This window comes from Eptesicus fuscus, chromosome 10 (genome assembly GCF_027574615.1).
Source record: "Eptesicus fuscus isolate TK198812 chromosome 10, DD_ASM_mEF_20220401, whole genome shotgun sequence".
NCBI classification, from domain to species: Eukaryota; Metazoa; Chordata; class Mammalia; order Chiroptera; family Vespertilionidae; genus Eptesicus; species Eptesicus fuscus.
This window is the reverse complement of record NC_072482.1, coordinates 6,304,728-6,324,506: the sequence shown is the minus strand read 5'-3', so window position 1 is coordinate 6,324,506 and position 19,779 is coordinate 6,304,728. Positions and strand designations below refer to the sequence as shown.

General features: G+C 44.0%; 1 protein-coding gene and 1 non-coding gene across 5 annotated transcripts in view; one reads left to right on the top strand and one right to left on the bottom strand.

The window, feature by feature from the left end:
- Nucleotides 1-419: 419 nt before the first annotated feature.
- The window catches only part of MAPK14 (mitogen-activated protein kinase 14), a 64,830-nt gene continuing 45,470 nt past the window's right edge, over nucleotides 420-19,779 (bottom strand). For 2 of the 4 annotated variants that reach the window (XM_008151973.2, XM_054721736.1), the window contains 4 exons: nucleotides 9,049-9,128; nucleotides 6,738-6,816; nucleotides 3,347-3,520; nucleotides 420-2,612 (listed from right to left, as the gene is read on the bottom strand). In XM_008151973.2, coding sequence (XP_008150195.1) covers nucleotides 2,545-2,612; nucleotides 3,347-3,520; nucleotides 6,738-6,816; nucleotides 9,049-9,128 — 401 coding nt within the window. In that variant the 3' untranslated portion in view covers nucleotides 420-2,544. Of the gene's footprint in view, nucleotides 2,613-3,346; nucleotides 3,521-6,737; nucleotides 6,817-9,048; nucleotides 9,129-13,059; nucleotides 13,140-19,779 lie in introns of all 4 variants that reach the window. The other 2 variants (XM_008151972.3, XM_054721735.1) reach the window with 1 other exon arrangement.
- Nucleotides 19,393-19,529, top strand: LOC114235313 (small nucleolar RNA SNORA2/SNORA34 family). The gene has a single exon (XR_003621500.1). It is a non-coding gene; the product is annotated as a small nucleolar RNA SNORA2/SNORA34 family (small nucleolar RNA).

Sequence of the window (19,779 nt, the reverse complement as noted above, 5' to 3'; positions counted from 1 at the left end):
TAAAACATTATTTATTGGCACTAAAATTTGAATTTACATTATTTTTCACATGCTACAAAAACACTGTTCTTCCTTCAACCATTTTTAGTGGATTTGGCCCCTGGGCCATGGTCTCAGACCCGTCCCAGGCTACTCTGACACCCAAGGGCAATACGCATAGCACCTGCCTCCTTATACCTTGTTTATCTGGTCTTTGCTTTACCCATTCGCTTCAAAGACTCAGATCTGCTTCACCATAAATGCACAACCAAGGAGCTCTATACATGTTTTTTGTGTTTTTTTTTTTTAATTTTAGGAGTAATATTAAGATCTGTCAGAAGCGTATGCCAGGCCATACCTGAAAGAACATTGATATAAAGCTATATTGAGCATTAAATAAAAATGATCAAGAGAAAAATAAAATTGAGAAACTCACTAAATTTGAAAAATAGGCTTTATTTTGACAAGTGGTATTGTATGACATCCTATATGGTATAACTGATTACAGCCAAGTTCATGAGTACAAATAAAATAGCAGTTTCCCTCATTCTCTCTTCTGAGTTCCGCTCAGAGAAGTCAGGAGAAGGGAGCATGATTCTCAGACACAGGAGCCCTGCCCCAGGCCGCTCAGCTCCTAACACCTGCAGAGACCTGGACGGGAAGGTATGCAGAGCAGCACGTGGGAGGAAATCACACTAGCACGTACAACCCAACACGCTGACAAAATTCACCCTGCCGTGGGCCGTGAGGATTTGAACTGCACGCCAAGGAGATGAGGCCTTTGCATTCATTGTCCTTAGAGAGGGGACAATCCCGGGTGTGGCATGACCACCATGAGCTGCCTCGTTCCCTCGCTCCGGCTGATGCGGCCCTACGCTGTCCTCCTGGAGTGCAGTCAGTGCACTGTGACAGAAATGGAAACACCTCGCGCCAGTGAGAGAGTCTGTCACATGGCCAACCCTGCAAGTGGCCTTACACTTTCTCATTTCACAAAAGATTTAAATACCTGGGCCCTAACGTAGCACACGATGCCTGAAATTCAGAAAATTATGGAAACGACTCTTCTCCACCCCTGAGGATATTTCATCTTTATAAAGTTGAAAATACAAAATATTACAATAATTTGCCCTTTCTCCCCATCAAAGGAATCACATTCTCAAAGGATTCCTGCAAAATACAAAATTCATTTCTCCCTAAACTGAGACCAAGAAGCCAACATTACGCTGCCAAGAAGACCCCAAAGAAGGTGGAAAAGACACCTCATTACTTTAGAAAAATAACCATATTTAGACAAAAATAGAGAAAGGAGTTCTGGCCTCATGAGCGTTGATTTTTCACTTTGATTTCGGCATTTCTTAGCATTGGTTATTGGGAGGGGAGAGAATGACTTGTTTCCAAAGGCTGAGGTTTCCTGGGAAAAGCCCCATTTTTCCCATGATGGCTCCCCAAAAATAGTTTCTTGAAAATCAGATGGCAGGAAAGAAAATGCTATATATCCATCTGTTCCATTTCTTCATAATTTTCACATCAAAAGCACCTGGAGTATCAACTGTGTTCAACACAAAACAGCACTGGGGGCTGGAGAGAAGATGTCACCTGCCCGTAGCATCAGCCAAGGTGACACGAGTTCTGAACTTCCAAGAAGTCCTCACTGGCCCACTTGCCTGGCACCAGGGCCTCCCCAAAAAAACAGGGCAAGCAGCTGTGCATGCTCAAACAGCAAGGCGTGCAAGACATCATCACTCTGCTAGGAAGAAAGAGCACACAGGACGTCCACAGACAGCAAGAGCCGGCCTCTGGTGACTGGGTCCAATACTCAGGAAACCTCTGCACTGAAGGGGGCAAGCAGAGAAATGGCACAACACCCGGGGTCGAGCGAGAAGCACATACACGCATGCCCACACATGCACACGGAGCCTCTGAAGGCTGTTTCACAAGGTCGTCCACCCAGCTGACTACTCGCCTGGCTCAGAGCCAACTGCCGCACTCTCTTCTCCCCTTTTAAGGCACAAACATATTTAGAGTCCCAGATACACCTGCTGCGTTCTGAGGAAGGTACAGAGCGAGTTCTCAGACTAGCGCACGGAGCCAGGTGGTCCCTTTGGCTGTACGCATCCCGAGGACGGCTCCAGAGCTGAAGCAGCCAGAAGGGGCGAGCCTTCTCTGTGCCACGGTGGTCAAGGTGGGCCCACAGGAGAGGCCAAAAGAGTGAAAGCATGACTGGGATGTAGGACACTGAATGTTTTTTACTTTGCACTGAACAACCCTAAGAGAACGGCAGCTCTTGCCTGCCTGAGCCGACTCACGAAGAAGCGCGAGCAGAGGCTGCCACGGGGTATCTGGAACGCCACGGAGTCACTGTGATGGCAGTTTGCTGCTCATAGTCTCTTACCCTCCCACAAAGACAGACACACACACTAACACACATGCGTGCACGCACACACCCCTCTTCCACCATGGAGGAGATCTTCGCAACAGGAGGCACTTGAATGAGATTTGGAGAGTTCCCGTGAAAAGGCCTTCCCCTCACAGTGAAGTGGGATCAGCAGAACAGAAACCAGGTGCTCAGGATTCCATCTCTTCTTGGTCAAGGGGCGGAGGCACAAAGCTGACGACTTCGTCGTAGGTCAGGCCTAGGGATTGGGAAGGAAAGCCCAGGTGAGTTCAGGCTGTTCTCTTTGCTGGCAAGCACTGTGCTTCTGAGCGCAGAGCCTCCCTGCCTCTCCCGGCTAGTGTGTGAGGGACACTCCAAGCAACCATTCACTGCTTGTGTGGGATCCCAGCGGATCATGTGACTGCCCAGAAGTTCAAGGACACATATCTAAACCCATCTTCCTTGTTTCTTTCATCGCTCAGTGCCTCCTTCTGGAGCTCAAGCATAACGGAGCAGCCCCACAAACTGGCTTTGGGCAGTTACCCGGAGTTCCCAATTTGTGTTTTATGGAAAGAATATGAGATTAGGCACAGGTTTCATTTCCGGCTATGTACGTGGCTAGGTCTAAGGTAAGAGGTAAGATATTTTGTCCCAATTGTATCAAGTATAAAACTGTAAAAAATCTCCTTCCTTTACTCATCTCAGAGAGATGCTGTAAAGAAAAAGATTCTGAGAACCTCAGAGGCCGAGGCAGGTGTGAGGGGCTGCGCGCAAAATCAGAGCAGACGTGAGGGTCTCCCAGCTTGGAGAGTGTCACCCCTTCACGCTTCCGACAGAGGCGCTCACTCTGGGCGAGGCCCCGACCAGTTTTAGCGAGCTGCTGACAGCCAGGCATCTTATTCTCCTGGGCACAGCTTTTGGCGAGCAGCTCACCGAGGAAGGATTGTCAGACCAAGCTGTCAGGCAGGTGTCAGCGCTGCCTCTGTGCCTTACTTTTCCACTCATCGATAAGCAGGTCCCGGCTCTCGAAGGACTGGTCGTAAGGGTCCGCCACGGGCTCGTCGTCAGGATCGTGGTACTGAGCGAAGTAGTCGTGTGCGAGCGCTTGGGCTGCCGTGATCCTCTTGTCCGAGTCCAGTACAAGCATCTTCTCCAGCAAGTCGACAGCTGTTAGTCCACGAAAAAGAAAAGTTTTAATTTTTAACATGTTAGCCAAAGTTAGGCCTTACTAAGCAAACACATAGCTTTGACCCTTCAAGCCCACACAAAGAATTCTCCTCCAGAGCATCGGCTCCAGGACATATTTTCACTTTTCTCTCGTGTGTGTATTTTGTATTATTGTTAAAGAATATGCTACTGAAGAACTTTAAAAAAATAACAGATTCTGTTTGAACAAGCAGACATTCTGTGGAATGACCATGCCAAACTGTTACCACTGTGGTCCAACTGTGCCAAAGCGAAAGCCTAAAACCAAAGGGATCTAGAGGAGGTAAGTAGGGCTGGTTTTTAATTTTTCAACGTTTTTGTCCCCCTCACTGTTTATTTACTAATGTAAGATAAATGACTATTCTTCAAACGGGTCTTCAAACAATGGAGAGAATGAGGGCTTTCTTTACACGGGTGTGTGGGTGAGAGACAGGGTATCTGGATAAAGTGATACTTTATTTTAAAAATTTTCAATATAACAAAACAATACAGTGAATACTCAGGTTGACCACCCACATCCAACAATTAACATTTTGTATTTCTTTATTCTATTTTTTGCTGCCCCTTTTTAAAATAAAATTATACACGTGATACTTTATAGTTAAATATTTCCGCATAAAGACATCTTCCTATACAATCATAAAACTATCACATCTGACAAATAAATAATTTCCAAATCTCTAACATCCAGTTCAAGTTAGAATTTCTCCAATTATCCTGTTGTCTTTTACACCCACCTTGTTCAAACCAGGACCAATTAAGGGCCACACACTGCATTTGATTGGGTTTCTTTAGTTTCTCAAAGTATCTTACCTATTACCTTAGACCTAGTTAGAGAAACAAATTCTCCCTTTTCCTACTCAGCCCAGTTGTCCTGAGAATGTCCATCATGAATCTACACCTGTGTTTTCTTCTACCCCCTGTGATTCCCCTGGAAACCACGTTAGCTCTAACAAGTAAGAGTGGGGACCTGAAGGAGCAGTAGGCATCTGTCCCGTTATGAATGGTGCTAAACTTGGTCACAGGGTTGTTTCCTTTTTGCCCTAAGCAAGTGATCTGCCGGGCTCTTTGAAACCACATGAATAGCCTCCGGTCCTTTCACTTAAGGCTCCAGCAGCCCCCGATTTTTCTTCACAGCAGTTATTTCTGGAGGGTCACGAAATGGTGATGTTCTAACTGTCAAATGGGGGTGTGCTGAGTTTCAGAGGACGCAGGACAAACACTGCATGATCATAGGCACCCCGTGAAACCAGGCTTCTGAGGCTCTGCAAATTACTGACTATTCCTTCACTGCGCAAGGGGGCGGGGTTGGGGCGTGAAGAGAACAGCTTCCTGAAGAGGTTACTGCTGGGTACACCGAGGGAGTGAAAGACCCCACTCCGTAGCCTTCCAGAGAAACCAAAGAATGTGGTTTCAAGGGATAGAAAACAAGGTGAATACTTATGTGTTGATTCAGGCTCCGTTTACACTTATAGCCTTGGGATAAATGCCTGGATATATGTCCTTCTCTTCTTAGAAAAAATAAACCGCATCAGCTGTTGTTTGAGGCATATGGTCTTTGCCACCGAGGGTAAAGAGTACCATGTCCTGCAAACAAGCCCCCCGACAAGGAACAGCAGGGGTGAGAAAGAGGGCCCTCTAAGATCTGGGCAGATGCAAACACACTCACTACATCTAAGGGCAGTTTCAGTTTTGATTCGTGTTTGGAGGGTAATGTGAAACAGGAAGTCAGTGACTGACACAACAGGTGTCAATATTTACATTCCTGCTCAGCTAACAGCTGGGCACAGGTTCCTGGTCAGTAACACCATGTTCTCAGTCGTCTGCAAGAAGAGACTATATGGCATCAGCGCCTGGCAGGGCGTCGGGCTGAGGTTCCCGGAACCGCAGTGGAGCACAGATGGCCTAACGCCTCCACGCACCTCGCTTGCAGTCTGCAGTGCTATGTGGTGTCTAGTCCTTTTGAATGTTTACATGTTTTGATTCCAGAGAAGGGGACACCCATCAGATGCATGTGACCTAAATAAGCTGCTAGTCACCCACCTCTCTCCCCACCCCCACCCCCCACCCCGAAAAATGAATAAATACATCGGAGTCAGAGAACAGGAAGTCTAAGTAAGCACTGCCAGGTCTGAAACATGAACCGATGTGATGAAAAAACACCCAGAACAGAATGACAGACAGACAGACAAGAAAGCTACTAGCATACAACATCATCTCCCAAATTCTTGGAGTACTTACAACTCAGAGAGCGTCTCACAGATCCCTGAACTAGACAATACAGCTCAAATAAGTCAGACACAGCCAATGAGAGCACAGCAGGGCAGATGCCAACCTAAACCAACCCAAGAATTCTGCACGCCCCCGAGAGTCTGTGGATTTGTTCCTGGAAGCGTGACCAGCTGAGACCTGATGAACCCTCCACCTCCAGGGCGGACGTAACTCACCAGCGATTGCCCAACACTTCAGAGCGAGAGCACCTGTGCGACCTTGAGAATGACCACAGTGACACTGAGACTGCAGTCAACAACCGTGACGATGAGGTATTTAAAAGGTAAAACCTCTCAGCCTCACTCTAACCCTGAAGCACAGCTGCTGGGACCCTTGAGCAGGGTGACCCACCATGCACTCTTGAGAAAAGCGAGAAGGTTGATTACACATGCCACCATCATAGGCTCTCCTCGCTCCCTCCGGTCTGAGCTCTCTACGTCTGCCACTGTCCACTGTGCCCTGAGTCGGGGTGCTAGAGCCTCAGACGAGGCCACCTGCAGGGGCCACTGAAGCCCACATCGCCCCCAGCTTTAGGGACTAAGGCAGCTCCTTCTTTAGCTAGGGCAGATACATCCTGCAGCTGCCAGTCAAGTCCCTTTGCCAAGGGTCCTGGAAGTGATGGTGGCAGGAATATGGGGCCATTCCTTAAAGCCTGAGGTGGCAAATTCACTCCAGTGAGAAAGGCTAAGTCTCTGGGGAGCAGAAGAAGAGGGGCAGGGAAAGGGCGGGAGGGTACAGGTGAGCGGGGCACACGGCGGGGAGCGCCGGGGCCCACAACACTGTCTGTTGCTCTTCCCCTCAGCCTGGATAAGAAACGACAGCAGCTGTGAACAAGTCACAGACTTCAAATCCCTAACTTGGTTATAACCAATTTCATATCCATGACATGAGGATACAGTCAACTTACCCAAGGGGTTGGCACCAATAAACACATTTGCAAAGTTCATCTTCGGCATCTGGGTCAAAGACTGAATGTAGTTTCTTGCCTGCAAAAACAAAGGGTTTTCAAAATGGCTTTTTGTTCAATGATGTTACTGCCCTCAGAGAGTCTCGGGCCTGATCAGGAAGAAGCGTTAGCTGACAAAGTCTGCTAGCTCCAATGTTCATGACTGTCTTGGGTGGACGTCTCTCTTAGTTGCTGTCCTAAACTTCCTTATTTATGATCACTACCTTATTTATATCCCTGCTATATTTCAGTTATATTTCAAGTGGACGAGAATGCTAACTAATCAAGTTCCCTTTCATTAGCTTTCTGATCAGAAGTTAAAAAAAAAATGAGGCCAGCAGCAGCCCTTTCTGAGACAGCCTCCCTAAAAGCTAAAAATGGCGTAGGAACTGGTACCCTAATGAAAGTCCGGGACTGGCAGTCTTTCGATGGCACTGGTCTTAGTGGGTGCTCTTAGTACACCAAAAGTATAAATATTAAATCTTGGTAACAAGTAAACGTAAGTTTAGTATATCCAAAGAGGCTCGAACACATTTTAAAAATACTAAACCAATGAGAGCAATAAAGAATAGTGGATTATAAATTACACAGCCCAGGCAGAAATCCTTCCCCTGCCACTTATAAGCTACATCTTCTTGGGCATGTCTCAAGTCTCATCTGCAAAATATTAATATTTGGTGCTAGTATGTGGCTTGTCTACCTCATATGGTTATTGTGCTACTCAAGCAAGACTCATGAAAGAGCTTCAGACTATATTTCTGACACAAACAACATTTATGTTACCAATAGGTTGTTCTATGTTTGGGCCCTGGGCTGGGACAGGCTTGAATTTGAATCTTGACTTTAACCCGTTGAGCAAGTTACTTATTATCTCTGAGTCTTGAGTTCCTCGGCTGTAAAAAGGGATCAGTCCCAATGCCTACCCCCCAGTGCTGGAGCAAGGCCTGGTGATGCGAACCAGTGCTCCTCAGCACAGCACTGGGTCCCGAGCGAGCTCAGCGACACTGGCTGTACCGCGGCTGCCTGTAGGGGGGAAGTCTGCTCTCGCGTCCTAAGGATGTGGAGACTGCCCAGCTGCTGAGCTACATTCTAGGGAATGTAAGGTGCCACATTCTTTCAAGGACTGACAGCTCCAAAAACTGGTCTTGAGAATAACCACATAAATACAAATGTAACTCATAATGCGGGCGTCAGGTATTAGGTGTTAAACTACATCAATGACCTTCCCTGTTTCAATGAATAAATCCCACTATCTGCGTAGTTGAGATAAAACTTCTTTGAATCGATCTTAACCACCTCCTCAAAATTTCTCAACATAAAGGTACTCATGTATGTGGATGCGTGCATACACACACATGCGCGCGAACACACGAGGTTAAAAAAGTTGCTAGGGCAACTTCACCTTCTCGTTACATGTGCAGTGAGCAGGCAAGACCCGCTGTGAAAAGCGGCTGAGGCTCTTTCTGATTCGAGAAGGAAGTTCTAGGGACTGAACACCTGCGTGGCGGTCGTCCCTTCCTCCTGAGCACACAGAAAGAGGCTGAAGGGACGGGAGGACGGAGAGGCCTGTCTCATGTAGAGGTCTGTCTCATCCCTCGAACGAGACAATCGGACAAGACGAGCTGCGTGTAGCTGAAGGGAAGGCCTCTGTGATGCCCACCCGGCTCCCAGAATGTGAGGGCACCTTAGAAAAAAGTGCCCCAACCATCTCTGATGATAGGACTAGAGTTAGACTCAATAGTTAAGAATTGGTAAAAAAAGGCACCTCACCCTACATAGGTATCCATATTTATTCTATATTATTTGTGTATTCTTTTGAACACAGTACTTATTAGTGGTTGGGTATTTTAGTGTTTTTTAAATGAAGAATCCTCTTTTGGTCATTAAAAAACTGATGACTAGGGAAGTGTGCTAATGCCTTCAGTAACGATACCTGCAGCTGCAAGTCAACAGATGGCAGCATGCCCTAGCCACAGGCACAGAACCCAGAAGACAGAACAGCCTCTTGAGCACTAAATTCATAAATCCCAAGTAGAAAAGTGACATCATTTCTACATGTAAGTCTATAACTTGTATTCTCAATCCACAGGATTGAATGAGAATTTATCCCAAATATCAACATCCTGCAGCAGCACACAGGCATCAGTACCTCAGCGGCCTCAAGGCACATGCAAGCATTCAGTGACAGTACAAGTGTGCTGGTTATACAGTGGCAATCAAACGAGAATGTGGCCGTCTGAGGGGCATTCCCTGTGCAGGCTATTGTTCTCACCTCATGGCTTGGCATCCTGTTAATGAGATAAGCAGGGGGTGTCCCCGTCAGACGCATAATCTGCTGAAGCTGGTTAATATCTTAGATGCCTAGTCAAGGGCACTGTCAAACATACGGTGCAAAAAATAACTTTCAACTCAAGTTTTAAAAGGCCAATAGTCACCCCCAAACAAATAGAAAACCTAATCCCCACCAGTCCCACCCACGCCAGGCCAGAGCCCAAGGCTGCATACTGAAGCATGATTCCGTGAACGGCACGAGACTTATCAGGCATGTAGCCAGTGGCTGGCCGTGCAGATAAGGACAAATTTCTGTGGTTTTGGCATCATCTTTAGCATTATATATTTCAGGATCCCTGGAAAGAGGTGCCCCTTGATCCAGGATGCCAGCCAGAGAACTATTCCAAGTACTGATGGCTAAAACCCATTTGCTTGTGGGTCAATGGAGATGATTAAAAAATGCCGACTCAATTCAGTTCAGAAGAATATACCCAGCGTGCCCATTTAAGGAAGAGGTTAAATTTTGAGGCACAGGCTCTGGTGATCTCCACCCCTCCAATATAAGACATGTGTGGGTGTTGGGTTGATAAGCAATGCCAAGTTTCAGAGACATTAGTAGTGGTACATTTAAAATACATGCCACAAACACACAGGTAAGTGAAGAAAGGGAACATGGGGGAAGTTAGAAGCTAATGGTAAAGACAAAAGAGAAGTTCCAGGCTGCTGTTCGTCACAGAAGACCCAGCCTGCATACCACAGTGATTTCTCCCAGTCGTTTTAACCCGTGACCAGACTGACCTCAGCTAACAAATAGCTGGGACGACGTTTGCAAAACACTGCAATTACTCGACAGAGGCAGAACTATAAACAAGCACGTACACAAGCCGTACTCCTTTTAGCTGTGCCATCGATTTTAACACAATTCCCCTCTTCGAAAATATTAGGAGGACTGTTCGTTTACCGTGTGTTCCTGTTAAAGCAGAGGTGATGGGATTTTTAAAATCCTCAACACAATTCAGTAAAAACCTTGTCATACTCCCTTTCTTGTTAACCATTAACGCCCTCCTTCGGTTGCAGCATCACCTTCATAAGCATCCTGGTCAAGTGATTTCACTTCTTTGTGGCTTCTCTCAGTAATTTTCTGCTTTAGCTCATTCCCTGAACTCAGTTTCCCTAGTGGTCAGACTACTACAAACACCTGTAAGGCTGGCCATCAGGAAAGAGCTGGTTCTACCCTGCCGTTTATGCGCCAGCATATTCTAAAGGTGGGATGGTCTCTTAACATCCTCACACAAAGTTTAGATTTACCTCTAAACAAATGACATAACAAACAGTACTCTGCATGCCAAGAGAAATAACAAAAGGGGGCCAGTAAGTAAACCAGCAATAGAATGCCAATTGGGTTTTAAAATGTTAAAATCCCGCCACCTCTCTCTTCTTTCCTATGAATAATTCAGGGTGGGGCAAACACAGGTGTACAGCTGTTTATATGGAAAATAATAAAATGATTAATAAACAATACAAGAATAAACTGTGTTTCAGGTACTCACAACTGTAAACCTACATTTGTCCCACCATGTACTTGGCCTGTACATTGTCTGTTTTGTCTTCTTTAGCCAAAAAGGCTATTATATCCCCTTGTCAGGGGTTAGAAAAAATAAATTTCTAGGGAAAAGTATGAGAATGAGTCAGTGAAACGGCTCTTTTTGCTTTCTTAATAGGATTTTTGTTGTTTCACTAATTGCTATATGTACTGGGTCACCAACCAAAAGAAGTCTATCTCCTTAGCCATCCATCAGGGCCAATTTATCCCTTCTCTCGGGGCACATCCTGACTTGTTCTCAACCAGACCATCTGTTACTGCGTTCTCTTACTCAGAATGTCCTCCTCTTTACTGACTCAATTTCTACACTATTTCCCTGCTTTTCAGGAGTAATGAAAATAGCTATTGCCTTTCTGTTTACTACATTCCTTCAATAATGAATTTTTAACTTTAAGAATCTTTAAATAATTTTACTCACCTGGCTTTTGTTATTTTCATATCACGTGTTCCACACATCATGTGCTTTTAAAATAAATTGGTACTTGGGCAATATCACTAAACATCAAATTAATCTTGCCTACCCTTCTGAATGCTTAAACTACTTTTATCCACTCACCATAATTATGTAGGAAAAAACCAAACCACCCGTTCTTATTCCTATACTCAGTACAATATTATTTGAGTAAATTCTGTATGCTGGTACCCAATTTTATTATGCCCAACTCTAGAGCTTTGTAATATATAATGTGCTTTATTTCACCAAAAATAAAGACATTTCAATATTAGGTCAGGCACTTGGTGCTGTTTCTTTCTTAAGAATAAATGGTGGCTTACTAACAGGTAAATACTATTTTACCCATACCTCTTCTTTTAGAAATTCTTGTGACTAATGGCACATATCTACGGGCAGGTGGGTAGGAGTGGGAGGGGACTGAGCAGGAGCTGTGGTAGCCACCCCAGGTGGCATGAATCTGCTATCTTAGTCTCATTAGCTCTGCTCATTAATAAACCCAACTTCTTCTCAACTCCACTCTCCTCCCTCATGTCCTCTCTACCAGCCAATCTTTCTAAGCAAAGGCATTTAAAACAAAAAAGCACGTGTCCTCTCTAAGCATCTCCTCGTATCTTCTCTGATCTGCTCCAATACAGCTTCTGCATCTCATAAAGCAGAAGAAAACACTCCCCTGGGCTGACAGTGTGGTCGGCACCTCTGACAGTGACTTTCACACAATGTGCAGTCACCTGAGATTCAGGTTCAGCTCACGTTCTCAGAGCATCTGGGATCTACGCTCGGCTCTGCCAAGTGACCCAGTGCATGACTCAGGCAAGTCACAGCCTTTCTGTGCTTTTGCTTCATCGTCCCAAATAAGTAAATAAAATAAAATAAAATAGGGCTGGTACATTCTCTTACATATCGTCAGAGTGGAAATTCATAAATACCCTGGGCTTTGTGGTCCTTTTAAGGAATGTACCAGACACATTCCAGATGACAACAGTCTGTATTTGACAGGGAGACGAACCGTTTGAACTCACCTGCGCAAGCTACCCAGCAGTCTTCCCAACTGGGCGAAGGGACCATGCTAGGAGGAGAACCCAGGAAGGCACCCCTGCAGCCTCTGCCCTCTATCCACTGCCTGGCAGCAGACAGAGGGAAAAGAGAGACAGGCTGGGCTTTCACGATTTCGCTCATGTCTCCTGCCCAACAGCAGGAAATCGTGGCCAAAGGAAGCCAGAGTGGCTTCTCTGTCAACGCCTGCGTGGAGGCAGGAAAGCACTGTGCCAAAGCTTTTTATCGGGTTATTACAATTTGTAATTACAAAGACAGGCCGTGGGAGGAAGGATTTACAACCCCATTCCTGTGGCTCTGAGGCAGCAGGAGTGGGGAGCAACCTCTGCTGGTCTGGGGACTGGGTAGAGAGGAACTGATGCTTTACGTAGGCGTGCAGGCGGTCTATTCTCAACCAATAGAAAGCAAGGAACTTCTGGAAAAGGGCAATAACGTGCAATGTACATTTCATTCTTTTAGTGCTGATGGTAGACTAATCCATGGTGAACCACATGATCTGAGAACAAACACTAACTCAAAAGTGAGAAGAGCCCTTGACTACATGGGAAATCTCTAAGAACGATAAAGTCAGGGCTGAAACAGAGACATAAAATTTCCACTAACCTCTGGGGATGAATTAGAATTTCAAATCTCATTTACTACCACTAGGATACCACTGCCCAATACAGGCCCCGTGATCTAATGCATACCCAGATAGAAAAAAAAGCACACTCATGCATGTGACCAGGAGGGTGTGTATATGTGCAAGTGTGTGTACACACACACACACACACACCCCTCATCCAGAACTCAGCACACAAAGGGCACACGTGCTTAGAAACACACCCGAGTCAAGGTACAGATGGAAGGCAAGTTGCAGACTCCCAACAGGGCAGATAATTACAATCAAAGCATCAACTCACAGACTCTGAGGAGATTTTCTTCAAAAGCTCAGCCCCTGGGGTTCCAACGAGTCTTAAAATGAGCTTCAACTGATCAATATCTAAAGGTGGACTATAAAGGAAAATGTTGGGACAAAATAAAAATGAAAAACAAACAACAAATAAAACAAAACAAAAACAAACAGAATACCCCAATGACAAAAATGAAAAACCAAGCCAAAATGGTGAATCGTCTAGTTAAGGCTTCTGCAGGATGGTCACTTCAAGTAGGACATGCTCCTCCTGTACAAGGATTCAAATGCTACCACACACCCCACGTACATTCATCTGTGCATCTGTCCACACCCCCTATTAGTAAAGTGAAGCGACTGTAGCTGGGTACTGAGCTCAGACAGCAGGCGAAACACGAGAGCTTCCCTCCGTCCAGATGCTCAGTCCACACCTACCTCTTCACCTTCCACCAACACATCAGTAGCCAGTCAAGCCAGAGCAGTGTAAGCAGAGGCTACAGAACAAAGCAGCAGAGCAAAGGAGCCAGGGTAGACCAGCCCCCCGTAACTATCCCCGAGGCCTGACCTAGGAGCTTGTAATGTGGCAGGGCCTGTGCAGATCCCAGAGCCCAACCACTGAGCATTCCTCTGGAATGCCTCTCCCTCTGCCCTGGCCACAGCAGGCAGAGAACTGTGAGTGACAGCCAGCAGAAGGCCTCACTCCCACACTGCACCTGTATGACCTCCAGGAGTGCCGTAACGAAGCAGGACCGATGAGGTTTTAACCTTATAAAAACATGAACAAACCTCACACATCCCAAAGGTTCTAAATCATAGGCCACAGCGCCAAACCTCTATGCTGGTACCAAGTCTTCAAGTACCCTCAGAATGTATGTGCACATATTAATGAGACAACAAAAACTCCCATTTGTTCTTACTGCTTTTAGCCTTGCCTGAAAAGGAGGGGGTGGGGGGGGGTCTTATAAAATAGCTTTTAATAATCTCTCTGAAAATCTGAGTAGTTTGCCCACGTCTAACTGGCATTCGAGGGGACAGGACGGGAGGATGACTACCTCTGATGCCTGCAGATTTTGCATGATTAGGTCCTTCTCAACTTCAGCCTCAGCTTAACCTTCACCTCCCCAGAGAGCCTCTCCAACATTCTATAAAGAAGCCCCCACTTCCATTATCTGTCTCAGCATGATGCTTGACAACATCAGAGTGCTCATCACAATCTTTAACCACTTTTTGCTCTCTGCCTGCCACCTCTACTGACCTGCAGCTCTCTGGGGGAAGGAGCCACTCTGCCTGTCCACCACGTATCTCCAGTGCTCAGCCTAACGCCTGCTGCCTGTGGGCACTCAAAATATTTGCAGAGAAGATAGAACAGGATGGAGAAAAGGAGGAAGGAAATACTTGTTCTTATGGTTATACAAATAAAGGCAACACAATGTAACTTGAAAATAATGGCTGCTGCAAGTCACAGTTGTTGCCTAAGTTACAGGAATTACTTATGCAATAATATCACTGGCATCTTGCCCTGTTCTTTTTTTTTTTTCCTTCCCCAGATATGAAATTGGCTTACGTGGAAGAAAATTCTAGACAGGAGTCAGCAAACCCCAACCTGCTGCCTGTTTTGAAAATGACATTTTATTGGAACACAGCCTTGCCTGTCCATTTATATACTGTTTATGTCTGCTTTCATTGGACACAACAGAAGCCACATGGTCCCCAAAGTCTAAAATATTTACTATCTGGCCCTTTAAGAAAAGGTTTGCAGAACCCCATCCTAGACCCAAAAAACTTATTTCTAGAAATTATAAACAAGTCCACTTACACAAGTTACTTCTGAATTAAGAATAGAGAATTCTGTCATCTGCAAATGGCAGAAGTTAATGTGTTCTGGAGGTTAAATGTTCAGTACTTATTTCTTAGTTGATGAGAAAATTTTTAAAGCATACGTTAATGAAGACAGAGCAGAGCAAAGAATGCATACCATCTTGCTCTAAAATAATCAAATTAACTATGTAACAATAGAATTTAATACAGAATACTTTCTGCTCATGTAAAATGATTCCATTTGCATACATTTAGTTTGCTCAAACTCTTCAGAAGTAAATTTAACTAGGCTGCTACCCCAAAAGATAAAATATATTGCATATAAAAACAAAACAAAACACTAGACTCCCTCAGCTCTCAAACAGGTACTTTTATGATAAATTCATTAAAACTAACCTCTGGAAGTAATGCTGAGATTGGGTGTCTTGTTTAGGAGAGTTCTGACTACTAAGAACGAGTCAGCTTCAAGCCCCCGAGGAGACAGAAGACTCCTGGGTGTGAGTTCTCAACGCCCTCCTTCACTCCACACAGTGGAGGGCTCACTGCAGCACTGAGGCGGGACCGTGTCCTTCTCCCAGTTCCTCGCCCCCCTGACTTAGCATCAGGCTTCTCTTCTGACTCTGTCTCAAGAGATCTAAGACTTGCAGAGATCTAAAACCACTATTCCTTAATGCAGCCAATGCTTCAATTCACAACAAATGTTTTAGGAACGTCCTAGCTTCCAACTTCCTATTTACCCAAGTCACAAACAGGACTACCCTCCATTCTCCCCTCCTACCAAGCCTTTTCTTTTACTCTTCAAAGCCCTGCTCAAATAACAACTCTGCCACGAAGTCTTCCTGGTTATCTTGAGTTCAAATGAATCCCTGCTTCTTCTCGTTAACTTAGTAATACCTCTAATATAGTACTTTTTAAGTCACTCTGTCTTGTTTTATAATCAGAGAGTGAAAATTTGTTCAAATAACTCCTGTAACTCACCTTCCACTGAGTATGACCATATGGTTTGGGGGACAGGTACCATCTTATCCCCAGCACCTTCCACAAAGTAGGCTCAGTAAATATGGAGAGATTTGAAAACATTTTCTATACTATACTTTTCAACTCAACGTCACCCCTCTGCCTTGCCCTCAAAATCTAGAAGAACCAGACTCTGTATAAAGTCTATACACAGAAAAACAGTCAAGAAAAATTGCATCATCTAACGGGGGACCTAACAAGTTCTCAAATATTCCATCTGAAGTGTTTACACCATAAAGATAAACAAATGCTGCGCATTAGTGTGTGAGGGCCAAGGACAAAGAGAGTTGGAAGAGCATGACAGTCAATACTGAGGAGATTAGTAAACACACAATGCCAAAAGAAATCTACTTAGCAGCTAAAAGCACTTGCGTGAAGGAAGTCAAAGCATGCAAACCTCAAAGGACATCACCATAGGTTCTCCAAGAGCTGGCAAATCCACTGAAACACAGGTCAGTCTTCAGCAGCACCAGCCACTGTAAGGCCACTACAATGTGTCCAGGCAGTTAAGGCCAGAAGGAGCTTCAAGTAGCTATATAAGCAAAGCAAAGCAAAATTTACCACATATGACAGTTATTTCCACAGCAAGCCATCCTTCTTAATAGGTTTAACTCTGCACCCCTCCCCCCGACTGGTGTTATTTTTACAGTTAGTTAAAAATATATTTTAATTATAATGACCACATTGTCAAAATTTAAACCATAAATTTCCTGATACTTCCTAAAACATAAAGAGATAAAAATACTGCGCATAAAGAGATGCAAATATGACTTCAGCCTAAAATTATTCTTTAGGTCCTTTGTAACAAAAGTGAAAGGAAACTAGAAGGAATAGTGGGGGAACTAGAGGAAAAGCAAGAAGGATGTTTAGTTAGTTTTAAGTGTGCTAGACATTTTCTAGAAACCTCCACAGATTGAAGAGTTGAAGACGAAAAAAAGAACTAGTTGCAGGGCCTACCTGCGACTACTACTGCTTGTGAGCAGCAGTTTTCAATTAAAAACAACAACAGCTCTGTATGGGGCAAAGCTAGAACATCGGTCTTTGGAGGGTGGGAAATCCTCATGGTGACAGACAGGATGGACCAAAATGAGGCAACTTGATTGATTGATTGATTCTCTTCTTGGTCATTAAAAGTTGTTTCACTGTTATACAAAGAAAATTCCTTTATCTATATATTTATTTATTTTTTAATATATTTTTATTGATTTCAGAGAGGAAGGGAGAGGGAAAGAGAGATAGAAACATCAATGATGAGAGAGTATCATTGATCGGCTGCCTCTTGCACGCCCCCCACCAGCGATCGAACCCAAAACCCGGGCATGTGCCCTTGACCAGAATCAAACACGGGAACTTCCAGTCTGCAATTCAATGCTCTATCCACTGAGCCAAGCCAGTTAGGGCCAAAGAAAATTCCTTAAGGTACTCTAGGTTTTGTGAGCCAACCTGAGGATTCTAGCTTTTTCTGGAAAAATATATTCTTAAATTAGAGAAGGAAAGGCAAGTAACAACTTGGCATTTTTCTTCTCTAACATTTATTAGGACACTTGACTTTTAGTGTCTACAGTGCAACTGCTTTTTAAAAACGAGAAAGAACATTTGAAGCCATCGTCTGGAAGTGAGGGGAAAGTGTGTTGGGAAGGGGTACACCAGAAGTTCTAGCTCCCGGGGCAAAGTTTTATCTCATCATCTGGGTCAGATGAACACAGGGGTTCACTTATTGTCTTTTTTTTAAATATAGATTTTTATTGATTTCAGAGAGAGGAAGGGCAACAGAGAGAGAAAAACATCCCTGATGGGAGAGAATCATGTATTGACTGCCTCCTGCACTCCCGCTACTGGGGATTGAGCCCACAACCCGGGCATGTGCCCTGACTGGGAATCGAACCGGTGACCTTTTGGTTCATAGGCTGACACTCAACCACTGAGCCACGCTATCCGGGCTATTCATTGTCTTTTTTATGTCTGAAGTATTTCATAAAGTGTCTGAAAAGAGATGAAATGAATAGAGTAAGGAGTAAATTTAATACACTAGGGAAAGTGACATGGAGCAGAGCAGCTAGCTGATGGCAAGTGGAGTATAAATCAACAGCCCCATTACCCTCCAGTTAATGTCATAAGGGAATCATTTCTATTAAAATTCGAAAAGGAGAAAAAAGTTTTATACATGGGGATATTCACTTAGGGAAGGAAAACAGCAGTAAACCGAGGCTGTGCCCCTGGAAGAGAACGCAGTATGTAATGTGTAACAGGGCTATGAATCTCACTTTCTCTCTTCCTTAGGCTGCACACTCAAGCGTTAGTAATAACATTTTCTAACTATACTCTACTTGAAGAGACATTCTGGATCCTCTCTTCTAGTGTAAAGTTCTGTCAGCTGTGTCCACTTGATGTACCCAGTCAACTAGACTCATAAGGAAGGGCTTCATTCTTTAAAAAAAATTATAATTCTATTTTGGGTTAGCTGGACGGGTCTGCAAAGTCACAAATGAGAATAATTTCTGACCTAGCAATATATAATTAGCTTTAAAACAAAAATTAACAATTCTTATATCTTAAGGAGAACTCCAGAGATTATTAACAGCCAGTACCAAAGGAATCCTCAAGAAAAAGACTAATCACAAAAAAATGAAAAGGTGAAATAGAAAGACTTGCAGAGATCTAAAACTGCACAATACAATACCAGTAATATCATGTGATTAAATTTAAATGTAATCTAAATAAAGTCTAATGAAATTTAGAATTCAGATCAGATAAAAACACTCATAAAATTATAAATAGCCCTGGCCAGTGTGGCTCGGTTTGTTGGAACATTGTCACCATACACCAAAAGGTCAATGGTTCAATTCCCAGTCAGGGCACATACCTACGTTTCTAGTTCAATCCCCGGTAGGGGGTTGGGGGGATGCATACGGGAGGCAAGCGATCACATGTCGATGTTTCTCTCTCTCCTCCTTCCCCTCTCTCTAAAATCAGTAAAACATTTCCTAGGGTGAGGATTAAAACAAAACAAAACAAAACACAAAAAACTATGAATAGAAGCTTCCTTGACATGAAGAAAAGCATTCATGAAAAATGCACAGCTAAAAACATACTCAGTGGTGCAAGACTAAAAAGTTTTCCCTTTAAGATAAGAAGAGGACAAGGATGCCCACTTTCACCACTGCTATTCAACACTATATTTGGAAGTTCTAGCCAGAGCCAGTTGATAAGAGGGGAAAAAAGCATGTAAATATGAATTGAAGAAGTAAAACCATCTCTTCACAGATGACATAGAAGATACCAAAGTATCCACAAGAAAGCTACTAGAGCTAATAAACAAATAGAGCAAAATTGCAAGTTATAAGAGCAACCAACAAAAATCAGTTGTGTTTCTATAAATCAACAATGCACAAAGTGAAAAGGGAATAAAGAAAGCATCCCATGTGCAATAGCATCTAAAAGAATAAAATCCTAAGACTAAATTTAACCAAGGAGGTGAAAGACTTGTCCACTAAAATGATAAAATACATTGGCCCTGAATCAAGGCCAGCAGTTTGCTGAAGCTGCTGGTTTCAAGCAGGAGCCTAAAGAAATGTCTTTCTCTGGTCTGTTGGCCATTTCAGAACTTAGGAAATGTAATGGTCAATTCATTAGAAAGAAACATCTGAGAGAGAGAGAAAAATGGGTAAAAATTATAAAACATGAAAGAAATTAAAGACCTACATAAATGGAAAGACCTCACCTGTACCTGGAAAAGAATACTTAATATTGTTAAGATGTCAATATTATCCAAAGTGATCTAAAAATTCAATGCAATCTCTATAAAAATTGCAACAGCTTTTTTGCAGAAATGGAAAAACACACCCTCAAATTCATATAGAATTATAAGGAAGCCCAAAGAGCCAAAAAAAAAAAA